The sequence below is a fragment of the Mustela erminea genome, chromosome 18 (genome assembly GCF_009829155.1).
Source record: "Mustela erminea isolate mMusErm1 chromosome 18, mMusErm1.Pri, whole genome shotgun sequence".
NCBI lineage: Eukaryota > Metazoa > Chordata > Mammalia > Carnivora > Mustelidae > Mustela > Mustela erminea.
The window spans coordinates 48,543,072-48,558,842 of record NC_045631.1 but is presented as its reverse complement, the minus strand read 5'-3'; the positions used below and the strand labels follow the sequence as shown (position 1 = coordinate 48,558,842).

Below are 15,771 nucleotides of genomic sequence, written 5' to 3'. Positions count from 1 at the left end.
TGTCACCAACAGAAACCCATACCTGAACCCAGTGCTCCTCTAATGTGACCTGGGACCTCTCTCTGCAAGGGAAGTGAAGTCAAGTCTCCCTGACATTTTCTGTGGTTCATTTCTGGAAACCCAGATGTATTCATTATAGAAACGTATACCCTGGACCGCAGAGGAATCGATGTAAAACTACCATACTTAAGTGAAGATTTTAACTGGGACACATAATATTAATGTAACTATAAACTTGATACTTAGGCTATTTTTTGGTATTCAAGATAGCCTGGAGAAACTGCGCCACCTAAACTTAAAATTAAATAATAAAACAAAACTGATTTTCTCATTCAATTTTTACATGTCCGTTGACACGTATTCAAAATGACTGGCTACGAACAACTCAAACTACTTACATCAACAGACAGATCAAGAAGCTGAGCCATCCTCTTCATTGTTATCCTTGTGTAATACTTGGCCATTATTCTAATATTCTGGGGAGAGGACAGAGGGCAAGAAGGACACCCAACAGTCATCAGTAAAGCTAAAAACCCACTTGTTTTCATACTCAAATAGGTCTATTTTATTTTTCTTATATCCAAATAGGTTTAGTTAAAATGTCCAATTCAGAGCTTTTCTCTATAGCCCACACTGGAAAGAAGCCGGTTCTAAACTTCAGTAACAAAGCAAAATTTAGATATTTTGGCTTCTGCAGTTACTTTTAAGTTATTCTGAATACTCTCCACAGTCAGGAGTGCCTGAGTGGCCCAGTCAGTTTAGCATTTGCCTTGGGCTCAGGTCCTGATGCCAGGGGCCTGGGATGCAGCCCCGCATCTGGCTCTCTGCTCAGCGAGGAGCCTGCTTCTCCCTCTTTGTCTCCCTCTCTGTCAAATAATAAAATCTTAAAAAAACCCACAAAAACATACTAAAAAGTTTTTGCTAAATGCAAAAAGGCTAAATGCTAGAATACTAAATGCAAGAATCTAAAGTTAAACTTTATTATGACACAAATATTTAAAAGGTTCAGATTCCAAAAATGATTGAGAGCATCTTAAAACACCATATTACCATCATTGTAACTAAAGGTAACCTGAAATTAAATTTCCTAATTTTCACTGGAAATGGTTCCTGTTACTATTCTTTAAAAAAAAAAAAAAGATTTATTAATTTATTTTAGAGAGAGAGAGTGTGCTGGGGCTAGGGGTCAAGGGAAAGGGAGAGAGAATTTCAACCAGACTCCTTGTTGAGCTTGGAGCCTAAAGGGAGCTCTATTCTACGACCCTGTGATCATGACCTGAGCCAAAATCAAGAGTAGGATGTTTGACCAACTGAGCCACTGCTCCCTCCCTTTATTATTATCTATGTTATTAACAAAACAATGGCATTCACAGAAAAAATGGGGAACAGTGGGGAGAGAAAACTAACTGATCTTTGAAGAAATGGTCCCTCCTCCTGTCTCTAATAGGGTCCATGGCAACACCAAATTCTTAGGAAGGACAATCATTCTAGACCCCCTTTCCTTCATCCCTAAAATGTAATCAATGATGACCAAATTCTACTGATTTTCCTTCTTAAAATAGTTCCATCCGATCCATTCTTCAATCCCTCAGCTACTATACCTTGATGAAGCCCACACGGGGTCTTGACTTAGCCTTCTCAGCCCTATCCCTGATTCCTGATTCCCCCAAATCTATTCTCCAACTTACTGCCAGAATGGTCTGTGTAAGATCATTGTCCCCTCAACTCCAAGATTCCATTACTGCGGTGTATAAACTTTGGTAAGTTCCAGACCCTTTCCGTATCTCCGACTTTCTTCCTCACTGAGCCCCATCTCGAGGCATTTGTTTCCCCTGCTCAGACTATTGCGTCTGCCTACATACCAGGTACTCTTCTTACAAATCTTATCTCTTGTGTCAATTACTGCAGATCTAGCCTGATCTTTCTTTTTCTTTTTCTTTTTTTTTCTTTTTAAAGATTTTAAGTAACCTCCACACCCAACCCAGGGCTTAGACTCACAACCCCGAGATCAAGAGTCCCATGCTCTACCAACTGGGCCAGCCAGGTGCCCCCTTTCAGGTAGAATCAATCAACTCTCCACTTACATTCCACTCCACATGACAACCATTTGTGCCCTGATATCTAGAATACTTTTATTTATAAATGCATCTTTTCCTATAACTTATTTTTTTTCCCTAGACAAGGGACCATGTCTTACTTTCCCACATGTCCCAACAACTTTGTACAGTGTCTGGCAAAGAGAAGGCTCACAATAATGTTTGTTATGTGAATGAATACTGAGATAATTCAATTTACAGTGACACCAAGAATATCAAAGATTAGGTTTAAGACTTGCTACCTGTTCCCAAAACTACCAAGCAAGTATCAAAAAAGAACTTTCACTCACAAGCATCCCCTGCATTCTTCAGAAATTCTTTCTCATTTATAGGCTATAAAAAATTTGGATTTTTTTTAAAGATTTTATTTATAAGTAATCTCTATAACCCAATGTGAGGCTCAACCTTAGAACCCCAAGATCAAGAGTCACATGCTTTACTGACTGAGCAAGCTAGGTGTCCCTAAAATTTTGGACACTTGACAGTCCCTTCAAAATAAGCATGCTAAAAGACAGGTGGTTTTTTTGTTATTGTTTTCTCCTGAAAAGCCAAAAATGGGGGAATACGGCAGGGGGAAATAAGAGGGAGGAGATAAATTTGGATATGGTTTTGGAAATACACAATAAACATTCCAACAACAAATTTACATCACTACCACATTGGGCATAGCAAAAATACCCAAAAAACAAAAATCCTAGGGCAAAGAATTAAAGACATAACCTCCAAAAAGCCACATCTGACTATCAAAAACTTGAAAAATAAAAGTTTGTGCTCAAATGTGACAAAGTTTACTTTCAGAATGGCATCTCTACCGTGCCAGGTGCTTACATGTTCAACAACTCTGTTCTTCAAGTCTTTCCACCTTCTTTCACCTTCCTCTGTAGAACCAAATACATCAGTTGCCGGACTCTCAAGAGATCCTTTTCTTAATTCCATTCCGTAGTCTTCAACAAGTGTGGACCAACGCATCAGCTCCATTGTGGTAAAAAGTTTTAAAAGATCCCTGTAAATTGTATAAAGCTTAATATTCCAAATCTGTAACAATGATATTTCATGTACTATAACAGCAAATGTTTAAATACAAATTTTTACTTGTAGAACAAAACGTTAAGTTGATTATTATTTATTTTACCTACTTTCCTACCATTTCTTCCGCAGTAATTCTGAATGGAGCATTCCCCTTTTTAATATCCTGCTCCCTCCTGCAATATATTTGCCAGTCTCTGGAATAAGTAAGGTAAACTTACCAACGAGACAGATAAAGGAAAGACAGCTTTTAATAAATAAAAGCCCACTGTGCACAGGAAGCGCAGGTCTGCTCTATATGGTACACACTACTGAAAGTCACAGAACGCCACACTAGGAAGACTGAATTCTATCAAATGGTTAATTAACCAAAAGCTGCTAAAGGGAGCTTGATATCTGATGAATGGCTTACTTCTTTCTTTCTTTTTTTTTTTTAAACTTTTTTTTTTTTTTTTAATTTGACAGACAGAGATCACACGCAGGCAGAGAGAGAGGAGGAAGCAGACTCCCCGCTGAGCAGAGAGCCTGATGCAGAGCTCGATTCCAGGACCCTGGAATCATGATCTGAGCCAAAGGCAGAGGCTTTAACCCACTGAGCGACCCAGGCGCCCTCTTTCTTTATTTTTAAAGCAGGCTCCACACCCGGCCTGGAGACCAGCGTGAGGCCCGAACTCACAACCCCAAGATGAAGACCTGAGCTGAGACCAAGAGTCAGACACTTAACTGACTGAGCCTCCCAGGCGCCCTTGGTAATTGATTTAGAATGAAGCATGTTATTAGCTCATTAATTCCTAATGCAGCGTGGAAGAAACACTTCACTACTTTATGAACTCTATTTTTATTCACCAATACACTCTCTATCTGCAACCAAATTCAGCAGGTGTACACATAGGTTAACCTATTTTCTTTCAAAATAGTGTTCCTGCTGAGAGGTACTGCACTAGCTAAAAAAGTACTTACTTGTATTTAGGGATTTCTTCTAACTTCTTGTCACCACTTATTCGGTGAACCAAATCTGACTGTTCGTTGTCAAAAGGAGCCAAGATCACATAGAGGACAACACTTTTCAGAGCCTAAAAATGTTGTACAACACAATGGATTATAAATAAGCTTAGGAACAAAGTGAAACCTCTGGCAGGAACTAAAAAATCATGGGAGAATTGTCATATATGTATTCATGTTTCGTATTCTACTCAAAAGTCTTAGGGAATAAGCATCCTGCCAAGCTGTCCTTTATTGTGGCTTCTTGTCATATGTTTCTCTGAAACAATTACAGTGAATCTATGCTAACTTGAATTACTACTTGGTGCCAGATGTATATGGAAAAAATTATTGTAAGAAATTAGCAGCACAAACATTGAATATACATTTAAACTATTTGTAACAGTTTTGTGAAATAATTTTCCAAAGTAATGCTAGGTCTTTTACCTATAACCTTTGTTAGCAAGCGACCTGCTATACATACGTTATTTTATTTCGTTTTTGTTTTTGTTTTTAAAAAGTCATCTCTACATCCAGCCAACTCATGAGCCCAAGGATCAAGCGTCACGTGCTCTGAATGAGCCAGCCAGGCGCGCCTGATATAAATTTTTTTTTTTTTTAAGAAGATTTTATTTATTTATTTGACAGAGAGACATAGCGAGGGAGGGAACACAAGCAGGGGGTGTGGGAGAGGGAGGAGAAGGCTTCCCAATGAGCAGGGAGCCCGATGCGGGGCTCGATCCCAGGACCCCAGGATCATGACCTGAGCTGAAGGCAGACGCTTAACGACTAAGCCATCCAGGCACCCCTAAATTTTATCAAAAAGATTTTATTTATTTACTTGAGAGAGAATGAGAGGGGGGAGGATCAAAGGGAGAAGCAGGCTCCCTGCTGAGCAGGAGTCCGATCTGGGACTCGATCCCGAGACCCCAGGATCATGACCCGAGCCAAAGGCAGTTGCTTAACCAACTGAGCCAACCCAGGCACCCTGCCTTTTTTTCTTTTAAAAATTTTTTTGTGGGGGGTGCCTGGGTGGCTCAGTTAAACATCTGCCTTCAGCTCAGGTCACGGTCCCAGGGTCCCAGGACTGAGTCCTGCATCGGGCTCCCTACTCAGCAGAGAGTCTGCTTCTCCTTCTGCCCCCACCCTCTGCTCATGTTCTCTCTCTCAAATAAACAAATAAAATCTTAAAAAATATATAAAAAAAAAATTTTTTTTTTTTTAAATTTATTTGACAGAGAGAGAGAGAGAGAGAATGAGCAGGGGGAACAGGAGGAGAGGGAGAAGCAGGTTCCTCACTAAGCAAGGAGACCAAAGCAGGGCTCGACCCCAGGACCACCAAATCATGGCTTGAGCTGAAGGCAGATACTCAACAGACTGAGCCGCCCAGGTATCCCTATGTTTTAAAAGATTTTATTTATCTATTTATTCAAAACATGCTTGTGCATGGGTGAGCAGGAGAGTGGGGAGGGGAAGAGGGAAAGAAAGAATCTGATGTGGGGCTTGATCTCACAACCCTGAAATCATGACCTGAGCCAAAATCAAGAGCAGGATGCTTACCCGACTGAGCTACCTAGGTGTCCCCCCTTTTAAACAGTAAGGCCACATTCTTCAAAAGCGGTAATGTAGGGGCGCCTGGGTGGCTCAGCGGGTTAAGCCGCTGCCTTTGGCTCGGGTCATGATCTCGGGGTCCTGGGATCGAGTCCCACATCGGGCTCTCTGCTCAGCAGGGAGCCTGCTTCCCTCTCTCTCTCTCTCTCTGCCTGCCTCTCTCTCTGTCAAATAAATAAATAAAATCTTTAAAAAAAAAAAAAAAAGCGGTAATGTAGAATACTGCCACAATTTGTTTGGATCAGTAAAGATAAACTGAATTATCAACACACAGAACAGAAAGTAGCACCACATGACCGCATAAAATTACTGAAGTTAAAACCATTTCAAAATAAAAAATGCAATTCCTCCTAGTAAGTATCAACCAAGTATAAGAACACGTTCTCACCTGTTGCCACTTTTCGCTTTCTGCCTGTATACAAGGAGTATCATATATTGCTCTGTAGTGCTTACAAATAGACAAATAGGACCCCTCATGCTGATCGAGCTGAATCATTAAATTATAATATTTCAACTTTAATTTCTGGGGAAAAAAAAAAGGTTGATAAAATAAATTGGGGTGTATAGGTTTTTTTTCCCGAACACTTCTAAAGTAAACTTGCAGTAAGAGACACGCTTACCTCTGTATTTTCTTCCTGGAAAAATTTGGTGTTAATTTTCTTGCTGATGATTTGTGTGCGAATGTAATCCTTCACAGCTAGGCAGAGCCTCATTTGCTCCAAAATAAACTCCACTCTCTCCTTCTTTTCCATTGACCCGTAGGTTTCCACCTAACAAAGTAAGACCCCAAATAAGTTTATACTTGATAATTTCTAAAAATTATATAATTAAATGTATGGAAATATTCACACCTGTCAAACAGTAAGAAGCTTCTCACACACTGAGAGAGTGCTGATGATATAAAAAGCTAGTTTCCTCCAAGAATTTACAATTAAAAAAATTATATAGGAAAATGTATTTTTTTTTCTTCTGGTATAAAAAGTTCTGTGAGTTTTAACATACGTATAGACTTGTGTAATCACAATCAAGATACAGAATAGTTCTGTATAGTTCCAAAACTCCCTCATCTGCCCCTTACAGGCACATACTTCCCCCACTCGGAAGGATCTGTTCTCCATCAGTACAGCTATGTCTTTTCAAGAATATCAAGAACGCCTGGGTGAATATTCAAGGGCGCCTGGGTGGCTCAGTGTTAGGTTAAAGCCTCTGCCTTCAGCTCAGGTCATGATCCCAGGGTCCTGGGATCAAGCCCCGCATTGGGCTCTCTGCTCAGCAGGGAGCCAGCTTCCCCCCCTCTCTCTGCCTGCCTCTCTGCCTACCTGTGATCTTTGTCTGTCAAATAAATAAATAAAATCTTGGGGAAAAAAAAAAAAAGAATATAAAAAACAGAATGCAACCTCTTAGGACTATGTTTTTGTTCATTCAGCACAATGCTTAGAATACTAAGATTCATTTAATAAGTTGTTGTGTATCATCAATAGTTCATTAATTTTTAAAAAAGATTTTATTTATTTATGTGAGAGAGAGAGAAATAGAGTGAGGACAAGCCAGGCAGAGGGAGAAGGAGAAGCAGACTCCTGACTGAGCAAGGAGCCTGACATGGGGTGCGACTCCAGGACCCTGGGACCATGATATGGGCTGAAGGCAGATGCTTAACCCACTGAGCCACCCAGGAGTCCAAGAAATGATGATTCTAAACACAAAAATAGATGCCACTTCCAGGCTGATGAACAACAAAAAAATTACAGAAAAAAGAGGTCTTAGACTTTTAAAAATTCAGATAACAACAAGGTTGATATAACTCCTAATGGATGTAGAAGGTAGAGTTACAGTAAATATACAATTACAATATAGAAAATAAAATATGTTGAATACTACGAAAAACATTTTTAATATTTGGCATAAACATATTGCAAGTCAATTTATAAAATGTAGAACAGCAAAGTGGACTGAAGTAAGGCTATTTCATTATTATTATTATTAGATCTGAGAAAGGTTTTTATTTCATGGTTTTCTTTGTAATTTTTTGTTAGGGAAAATAAAAACTGATACGATGAGCCATCAATGTTTCACTTATATGTCTTCACCCACTCTCCATGTGTCAATTACTTTGAAGCAAATTTCAGACAACCTATCATAGATTTCAGTATGTGTCTCTAAAAGATAAACTTTGAAAAAAGTTATCTAAAAATTCCTTATATCACCAAATATCTAATCAGTCCCCAATTATCTCTCTCATTTATTTTAATTAAATCAGAATCCAAATAAGGCTCGTACTTTGCAGTTGGTAGATACATTTCTTATGGCTCTTTTTTCCTTGACATTTGTTGACAAAATCAAGCCAATCATCTTATAGTTTCCGAGAGTCTAAATTATGCTGATTGTATCCCTGTGGTATCATTTAAGAGGCTCCTTTGCCCCTAGTATATCCTGTAAACTGGTAGTTAAACCTAGAAGCTTTTTGTAATTGACGTGACTTTTTTTGGGCAAGAATATCACAGAGGATATTGAATCATGAGGCACACAGTCCTCCTGGTTCAAAACAGAGTCTGAAGGCAAAGCTATGCAGACAGCAGAAAAATCAGTGGTTGCCAGGGTTGGGATGGGGAGGAGGGAGGAATAGGTAGACCACAAAGAATTTTTAGGGCAGTAAAAATTACTTTATATGATACTACACTGATGAACACAGATTATTATACGTTTGTCAAAATCTGCAGAACACAGGGCGCCTGGGTGGCTCAGTGGGTTAAGCCGCTGCCTTCGGCTTGGGTCATGATCTCAGGATCCTGGAATCGAGCCCCACGTTGGGCTCTCTGCTCAGCGGGGAGCCTGCTTCCCTCTCTCTCTCTCTGCCTGCCTCTCTGCCTACTTGTGATCTCTGTCAAATAAAAAAAAATAGTAAAACTTAAAAAAAAAAAAAAATCTGCAGAACATACAACACCAAGAGTGACCCTTAATGCAAACTATAGGCTTTGGGTGACCATGTGTCAACGTAGGTTTATCAACTATAACTAATGTTCCACTCTGGTCGGGGATGTTGGTAGAAGGGAAAGTTGGGCATGTGTGTGCGTATTGTGGGGGGGGGTGGCATAGGGGAGCATATAGGAACTTTCTGTACTTGCCACTCGACTTTGTTATAAACCTAAAATTGCTCTAAAAAACAAAGTCTTTTAATTCGGAAGAAGAAAAGAACCCTGAACCCAAAAAGAACTAGTATGAATCTGAACTTTACCACTTCTTGGCAATGACTTTAGACACATTACTTAATCCCTTTCAGTTTCAGTTTCCTTGGCAGAAAAATGGGGATAAAAATAGTATTGTGGGGGCACCTGGGTGGCTCAGTGGGTTAAAGCCTCTGCCTTCAGCTCAGGTCATGATCCCAGGGTCCTGGGATCGAGCCCCACATTGGGCTCTCTGCTCAGAGGGGAGCCTGCTTCCTCCTCCCTCTGCCTGCTTCTCTGCCTACTTATGATCTCTGTCTATCAAATAAATAAGTAAAATCTTTAAAAAAAAAATTTTTCAGAAAACTATTAAAAAAAAAAAAGATCTCTTAAAAATTTGTCCTGGGGCGCCTGGGTGGCTCAGTGGGTTGGGCCGCTGCCTTCGGCTCAGGTCATGATCTCAGGGTCCTGGGATCGAGGCCCGCGTCGGGCTCTCTGCTCAGCAGGGAGCCTGCTTCCCTCTCTCTCTCTCTGCCTGCCTCTCCATCTACTTGTGATTTCTCTCTGTCAAATAAATAAATAAAATCTTTAAAAAAAAAAAAAATTTCCTAAAAAAAAAAAAAAAAAAAAAATTTGTCCTGAAACATGGCAAATTATGAGGCAATTTTTCTTTGCTAAAATAATTTAGCCTAGAAATTGACCATCCATCAAATATTCATTCAGAATAAAGTTAATGATTATTAGCAAATCCCCAAGGCATACACAGTACATGAATTACTAATTTTATTTAAGTTCTAAGAGAATGAAAATTTTCAAATAGCACAAAATCAAGACTAATGCATTGATTCTAACTTTTCTTCAAAACTTTTTTAGCAGTTAAATTTAACCAGGACCCTAATTACATAATTTTCAGGTACCCGAATAAACCTCATGCTCCACAGCTTGCTCTTAGTCTTGGTAGTTTTGAGTAAGTGATAAGGTGTCAAAATAAGCTACTTCCACAAGAAATACTGCTGACTAAATATAAAGATTTTCACATTCTAAATATAGCTCCTTACCTGTAACTCCTGTAAAATGGAGGCTGCCTCCTTCACATCACCGTTTTGTTCTTTTATAGTTGCTAATGTTTTTGTCAGCCGAGCACGCTCAATCTCAACATAAATCTACAAATATGAGAAATCTATATTATCAAAATTGCCATGGAAATGTATTAACATTTTAAAGATAGAATTATTCAAACTAAGACCAACAGTATTTAACCCGCAGTTACTGTGCACTTTATCCTCCATGTACAAATACAGCTGTTATTATGTTAATATCATGTTATTAAAAAGGGATCAAAAAAATACAAATGGATTCTGGCAAGACAGTGAAATTTTGAAAATTAAACTTACACTGTGAATATGCTATTACTTTTTTTTTTTAAAGTAAGCTCTACACCCAACATGGGGCTCGAACTCAAACTCCAAGATCAAGAGTCAACTTGCTCTCCGAACTGAGCCAGCCAGGCTCCCCAGTACTCTTTATTATTTTAAATAGTATTATTTTAAATAGTAAAGTGAAACCTTAGCCATCTCAAGATCAGACTGGAGTGAAGAATTAGCTTTATCTTCAATTCATTATTACCACATGTAAACTTGGGGTAAGATCACTAATACCTAGAAAAACCTGGATATATCAAGACTGCCACTATTTAAATATTTTCATTTGGGGGTGCCTGGATGGCTCCTTTGGAAGAACATCCGACTCTTGATCTCCAGGTCATTTGTCGAGCCCCATGATGGGTGAAGAGATTACTTAAAAACAAAATCTTTGAAATATATATATAAAAATAAATAAATACGTTCATTTGTATATGGGAAGATACCAGAAGGAAATGTACAAAGATAATGGTTCAATCAAGGTGATGATCTATTTTGTGATCTTAAAAAATATATACAATCGAGGAGGGTATGTGCTATGGTGAGTGCTACGAAATGCGTAAGCCTGATGATTCACAGATCTGTACCCCTGGGGCAAATAATATGTTATATGTTCATAAAAATAATAAAAAATACACACCTATTGATATAATGTCTATGTAACAATCTCTGAAAATAGAAAAGACAGGACTTTCCACTGTGAGTTAAACCAATGGAGAACTTACCTTTCCTTCTGTAACCATTCGTAGAGTATCAATTAATCGAAGTTTGATTGGAAGGTCTGTGATTTCCTCAACATAAGTACAACACTGTTGAACCATTTTTGCAACAGCCTAAAATAATAAAAACTATTCATAAGTAAGAGTCATTCCTTATACAGTTAAAAAGAAAGTATTTCATTGATGGAAGAGCTATGTTCAAATCTAGTCTTCCCAAGCAATACTAGAAATGGAAATGCCTATCAGAAGAACATATGGAGTGCCTGGCTGGCTTAGTTTGTAGAGCATGCAACTCTTGATCTCAGAGTTATAAGTTCAAGCCCCATGTTGGGTGTAGAGCTTGTGTTTAAAAAATTCATGGGGCACCTGGGTGGCTAAATTCGTTAAGCGACTACGTTCAGCTCAGGTCGTGATCCCAGGGTCCGGGATCAAGCCCCGCCTTGGGCTCCCTGCTGCAGGAAGTCTTGCCTCTCCCTCTCTCGCTGCTTGGGCTGTCAAATAAATAAAATCTTTAAAAAAAATTTAAAATGCCTCCGATAGGAGGCACCTGGGTAGCTCAGCCAGTTGGTTGACTTCAACTCAGGTCATACTCCCAGGGTCCAAGGACAGAGCCCCGCATTGGGCCCCCTGCTGCTCACTGGGGAGACGGCTTTTGTCCTTCCCCTGCGCTAGTGCATGCACTCTCTCTCTCTTAAATAAGATCTTGAAGAAAATGTCTCTGATAGCTAAGAAGTACTGAACACCTAGTAATAAACTCAAAAAGGTTAGGAAAACCTCAGATGAAAGACTTTACCCCTCTCCACTACAAACAGTGAACTGATGACACAAAGGGGTATCTGAAGATGTTTATTAGAAGGCTTCCTAGGGGTGCCTGTGTGGCTCAGTGGGTTAAAGCCTCTGCCTTCAGCTCAGGTCATGAGCCTACCTGCCTCTCCGCCTACTTGGGATATCTCTGTCAAATAAATAAATAAAATCTTAAAAGAAAAAAAAAAAAGGTGGCTTCCTAGATGGGGTGCCTGGGCGCTGGTTAGGCATCTGCCTTCAGCTCAATTATGATCTCAGGGTCTTGAGATCAAGCCCTCCATTGGGCTCCTTCTTTACCTCTCTGCTTACGTTCTCTGTCTCTCTCAAATAAATAAGTAAAATCTAAATAGCTAAATAGCTAAATACCTAAATAGCTTTTTTTTTTGAGACCTAGCAAAAAAGCACAGAAGGAGCTGTAAAACATGAAAGGGGAGAGAAAGAGAAGAGAAAAGCAGAGTTCAACAGTGGCTGTGAACACAATGGAGTCACAGCCAACAGATACTGTGACTGAAGAAAGAATCAGGGGCAGAGCAGAAGGTTAAATAGTTCTACCTCTGGGCAGGGAGAAGAAGTCATGGTCACCCATAGTCCCCTCAATAAAATATGACATTGACGGTCACATACCTCCACCTCAGGTTCCTCACAGATAATATAAATGGGTTGGACTACATGACCTCTAGCTCTAACATTCTATCATCTAGGTCAGAGGTCAGCAAAACATTTCGGTAAATTTCACTAAGTATTTACATAGTAAATATTTTAAACTCTGTGGGCCACAGGGTCTCTGTGGCAAATGTTCACCTCTGCCTTTGTAACTACAAAGCTGCCCATGAGTAACAAATGGGTGGCTCTTTAAAAAACCTTTATTACAGGGGGCGCCTGGTGGCTCAGTGGGTTGAGGCCTCTGCCTTCGGCTCAGGTCATGATCCCAGGGTCCTGGGATTGAGCCCCACATCGGGCTCTCTGCTCAGCAGAGGGCCTGCTTCCTACTCTCTCTCCGCCTGCCTCTGCCTCTCTGCCTACTTGTGATCTGTGTCTGTCAAATAAAGAAATAAATAAAATCTTAAAAAAAAAAAACCCTTTATTACAGAGCCAGCAGATGTGATCTGGTCCGTGGCCTATAGTTTGCAACCTCTAATACAGATTCTAAACAGCATTATCAATTATCATAATAATTGAGAATAGTAACTAGGACTCTCTGTCATCAAGGAAATGCATATTTCGTTTAAGACAGCAGAAAAGTAAACAATACCTTCTGTCAACTATACCTCAACCATGCTAAAAAAAATTTAAAAAAAATCCCACGGTCTATCCTGTGAAGATTTCCTTGAAAAACAATATTCATGTAGCTCGGGTTGAACTTCTAATTATCTGAAAAACTGGCTGTTCAGAGACACAGGAGTTCCAGAAAGTGAAGGTTTTATTATAAAATAGAACTCTTTCAATAAGTGCAAGGCTCTGGGACACCTTGTATCTCAAAAAATGATCCCTGTAACACTAATTATAACCATGATTTCTAGAAGGGCATACAACTTAGTAATTCTAAAAGCTGTGCAAAAACTACATTAACAGAAATCAGATGGGGTACAAGAAAAACAAAACAAACAATTATATCAATATTCTAATGGTAAGTGAACATCCTGCTGTTCCTTGAAAAAAAATACAAGTCATTAGGTAAGTCATGGTTGGAGTGAGGCTTACCCCCTGGGCTCAAGTGACAGACAGTGAATTAGAAACCATTAATTTTAAGCAATCTAGAAATGGTTATTTTAAGAAAATCATTACTTTCTAAGTCTGGTCAAGCAAAAAGAAAAGTTTTAGGTAAAGAGTAATTATGGGAAAAGGAGAGGCACATTTTGAGTCCTTAAGCACTTTCCGGAGCTAAGACGACACGTGTCACAGCGAAAAGAAGAGCCCCACTGCAGCTGCGGTCACTCCATCAGCCAGCTGCAAGACTGGCTCAAACTCTCTTTCCTCCAGGAAGCGTCCCTGACAACCTCATCAAAACCCTCTCCCCCTTTCAGGTCTCCTAGTGCCACTCACTGTTCCATGTCATTCATTCTAGACTGCAGTGTGAGTGTGTAACTTTTATTTTTTTTGCAAACTTATTTATTTGAGAGAGAGTGTGCAAGAGAGCAAGCTGGGGGAGGAGCAGAGGGAAAGGGACAAGCAGAGTCAGAGCTGAGTGCAGAGCCTGATGCAGGGCTCCATCCCACGACTCTGAGATCATGACCTGAGCTGAAATCTAGAGTCAGCTGCTCAACCCACTGTGCCACCCAGGTGCCCCATGTGTCTAACTGTTACAAAACAAATCATCCTGCTAAAGATATACCAATGTCACTTGTGATTTACATTGTGCACTGAACTAGAGGTTACCTGGCTTACATATAAATGTCTTACATAAAAATGTCAGTTTCTCAATCAGAAAAGCAACAGAGTTTAACAGTCCTTTCTACTAGCTCTGAAATGTTATGGCTCTATTAATAATCTGTGTTTTTGGATATGTGCTTTGAATGGCACTAGTACTATAATAAACACATATTTTTGTTTACTTTAACCCAGGGTGCCTCCAGACAAATCAATAAGCAGCCCTTTCCAAACTGTCCTATAGAAAGCAAACCTGTTAGCACTGGGGAGGGTATGTGTTATGGTGAGTGCTGTGAATTGTGTATGACTGATGAATCACAGAACTGTACGCCTGAAACAAACAATACATTATATGTTAATAAAAAATATAATAAAGTACTTATCTCCTGCAATAGGAAGAAAAAAAAAAAGCAAATATCTTAGTAAATCGGAGGAAGGGGTGGTTCCTGGGTGGCTCAGTTGGTTAAATGACTGCCTTCAGCTCAGATCATGATCCTGGAGTCCCGGGATTGAGTCCAGCATCAGGCTCCCAGCTCTGCAGGGAGTCTGCTTCTCCCTCTGACCCTCTACCCTCTCATGCTCTCTCTCAAGTAAATAAATAAAATCTTAAAAAGAAAGAAAGAAAGAAAGAAAGAAAGAAAATCAGAGGAAGACAACGGTTCATCTATGCCAGTTTCTCAGCTGACTCTATGATAGTCTCTCACACCACAGACTTGAGCAGTAAAAGACACATTTAAATGAATTTCATTCATATATACTAGACTGCCTCAAATTTGTATTAATTTTAGATCTTATTTTTAAGTAGTCTCTACACCCAACGTGGGGCTCAAATTCACAACCCAGAGATTAAGAGTCATGCACTTTACCAACTGAGCCAGCCAGACACCCCTCCATGTTAATTCTTCTTTTTTTTTTTTTTTTAAAGATTTTATTTATTTATTTGACAGAGAGAGAGATCACAAGTAAGCAGAGAGGCAGGCAGAGAGAGAAGGGGAAGCAGGCTCCCTGTCGAGCAGAGAGCCCGATGTGGGGCTGGATCCCAGGACCCTGAGATCATGATCTGAGCCGAAGGCAGAGGCTTATTAACCCACTGAGCGACCCAGGCGGCCCCCTGCCGCATGTTAATTCTTGACAACAAATTATATGTATGCAAACTTACCTAAAAAACACACACACAATTCATTTTTTGCAAAAAATAATTTATCCCACTCTAACACTAAGTTCACTCTAGCAGTAAACTAATTAATAAAACAAGAGACTTCAACAAGAATACCGTATTTCTGTTTTTCCTTCCACTACTACCCTGTTTTACAATGTTAATATCTTTTTTTTTTTTTTAAAGATTTTATTTATTTATTTATTTATTTGACAGAGAGAGAGAAATCACAAGTAGGCGGAGAGTCAGGCAGAGAGAGAGAGAGAAGCAGGCTCCCGCTGAGCAAAGAGCCCAATGCGGGGCTCGATCCCAGGACACTGAGATCATGACCTGAGCCGAAGGCAGCGGCTTAATCCACTGAGCCACCCAGGCGCCCCTACAATGTTAATATCTTTATTTGAAAGCAAAAAACAGGGGCACCTTGGGTAG

General features: G+C 39.7%; 1 protein-coding gene across 1 annotated transcript in view; it reads right to left on the bottom strand.

Moving 5' to 3' along the window:
- The window catches only part of PSMD12 (proteasome 26S subunit, non-ATPase 12), a 29,266-nt gene that overhangs the window by 3,090 nt on the left and 10,405 nt on the right, over positions 1-15,771 (bottom strand). Inside the window, exons 4-10 of the mRNA XM_032320017.1 lie at positions 11,022-11,129; positions 9,934-10,038; positions 6,335-6,484; positions 6,103-6,237; positions 4,083-4,195; positions 2,925-3,099; positions 399-476 (exon numbers count right to left, since the gene is read on the bottom strand). Of these exons, the coding sequence (XP_032175908.1) occupies positions 399-476; positions 2,925-3,099; positions 4,083-4,195; positions 6,103-6,237; positions 6,335-6,484; positions 9,934-10,038; positions 11,022-11,129 (864 nt within the window). The remainder of the gene's footprint in view (positions 1-398; positions 477-2,924; positions 3,100-4,082; positions 4,196-6,102; positions 6,238-6,334; positions 6,485-9,933; positions 10,039-11,021; positions 11,130-15,771) is intronic.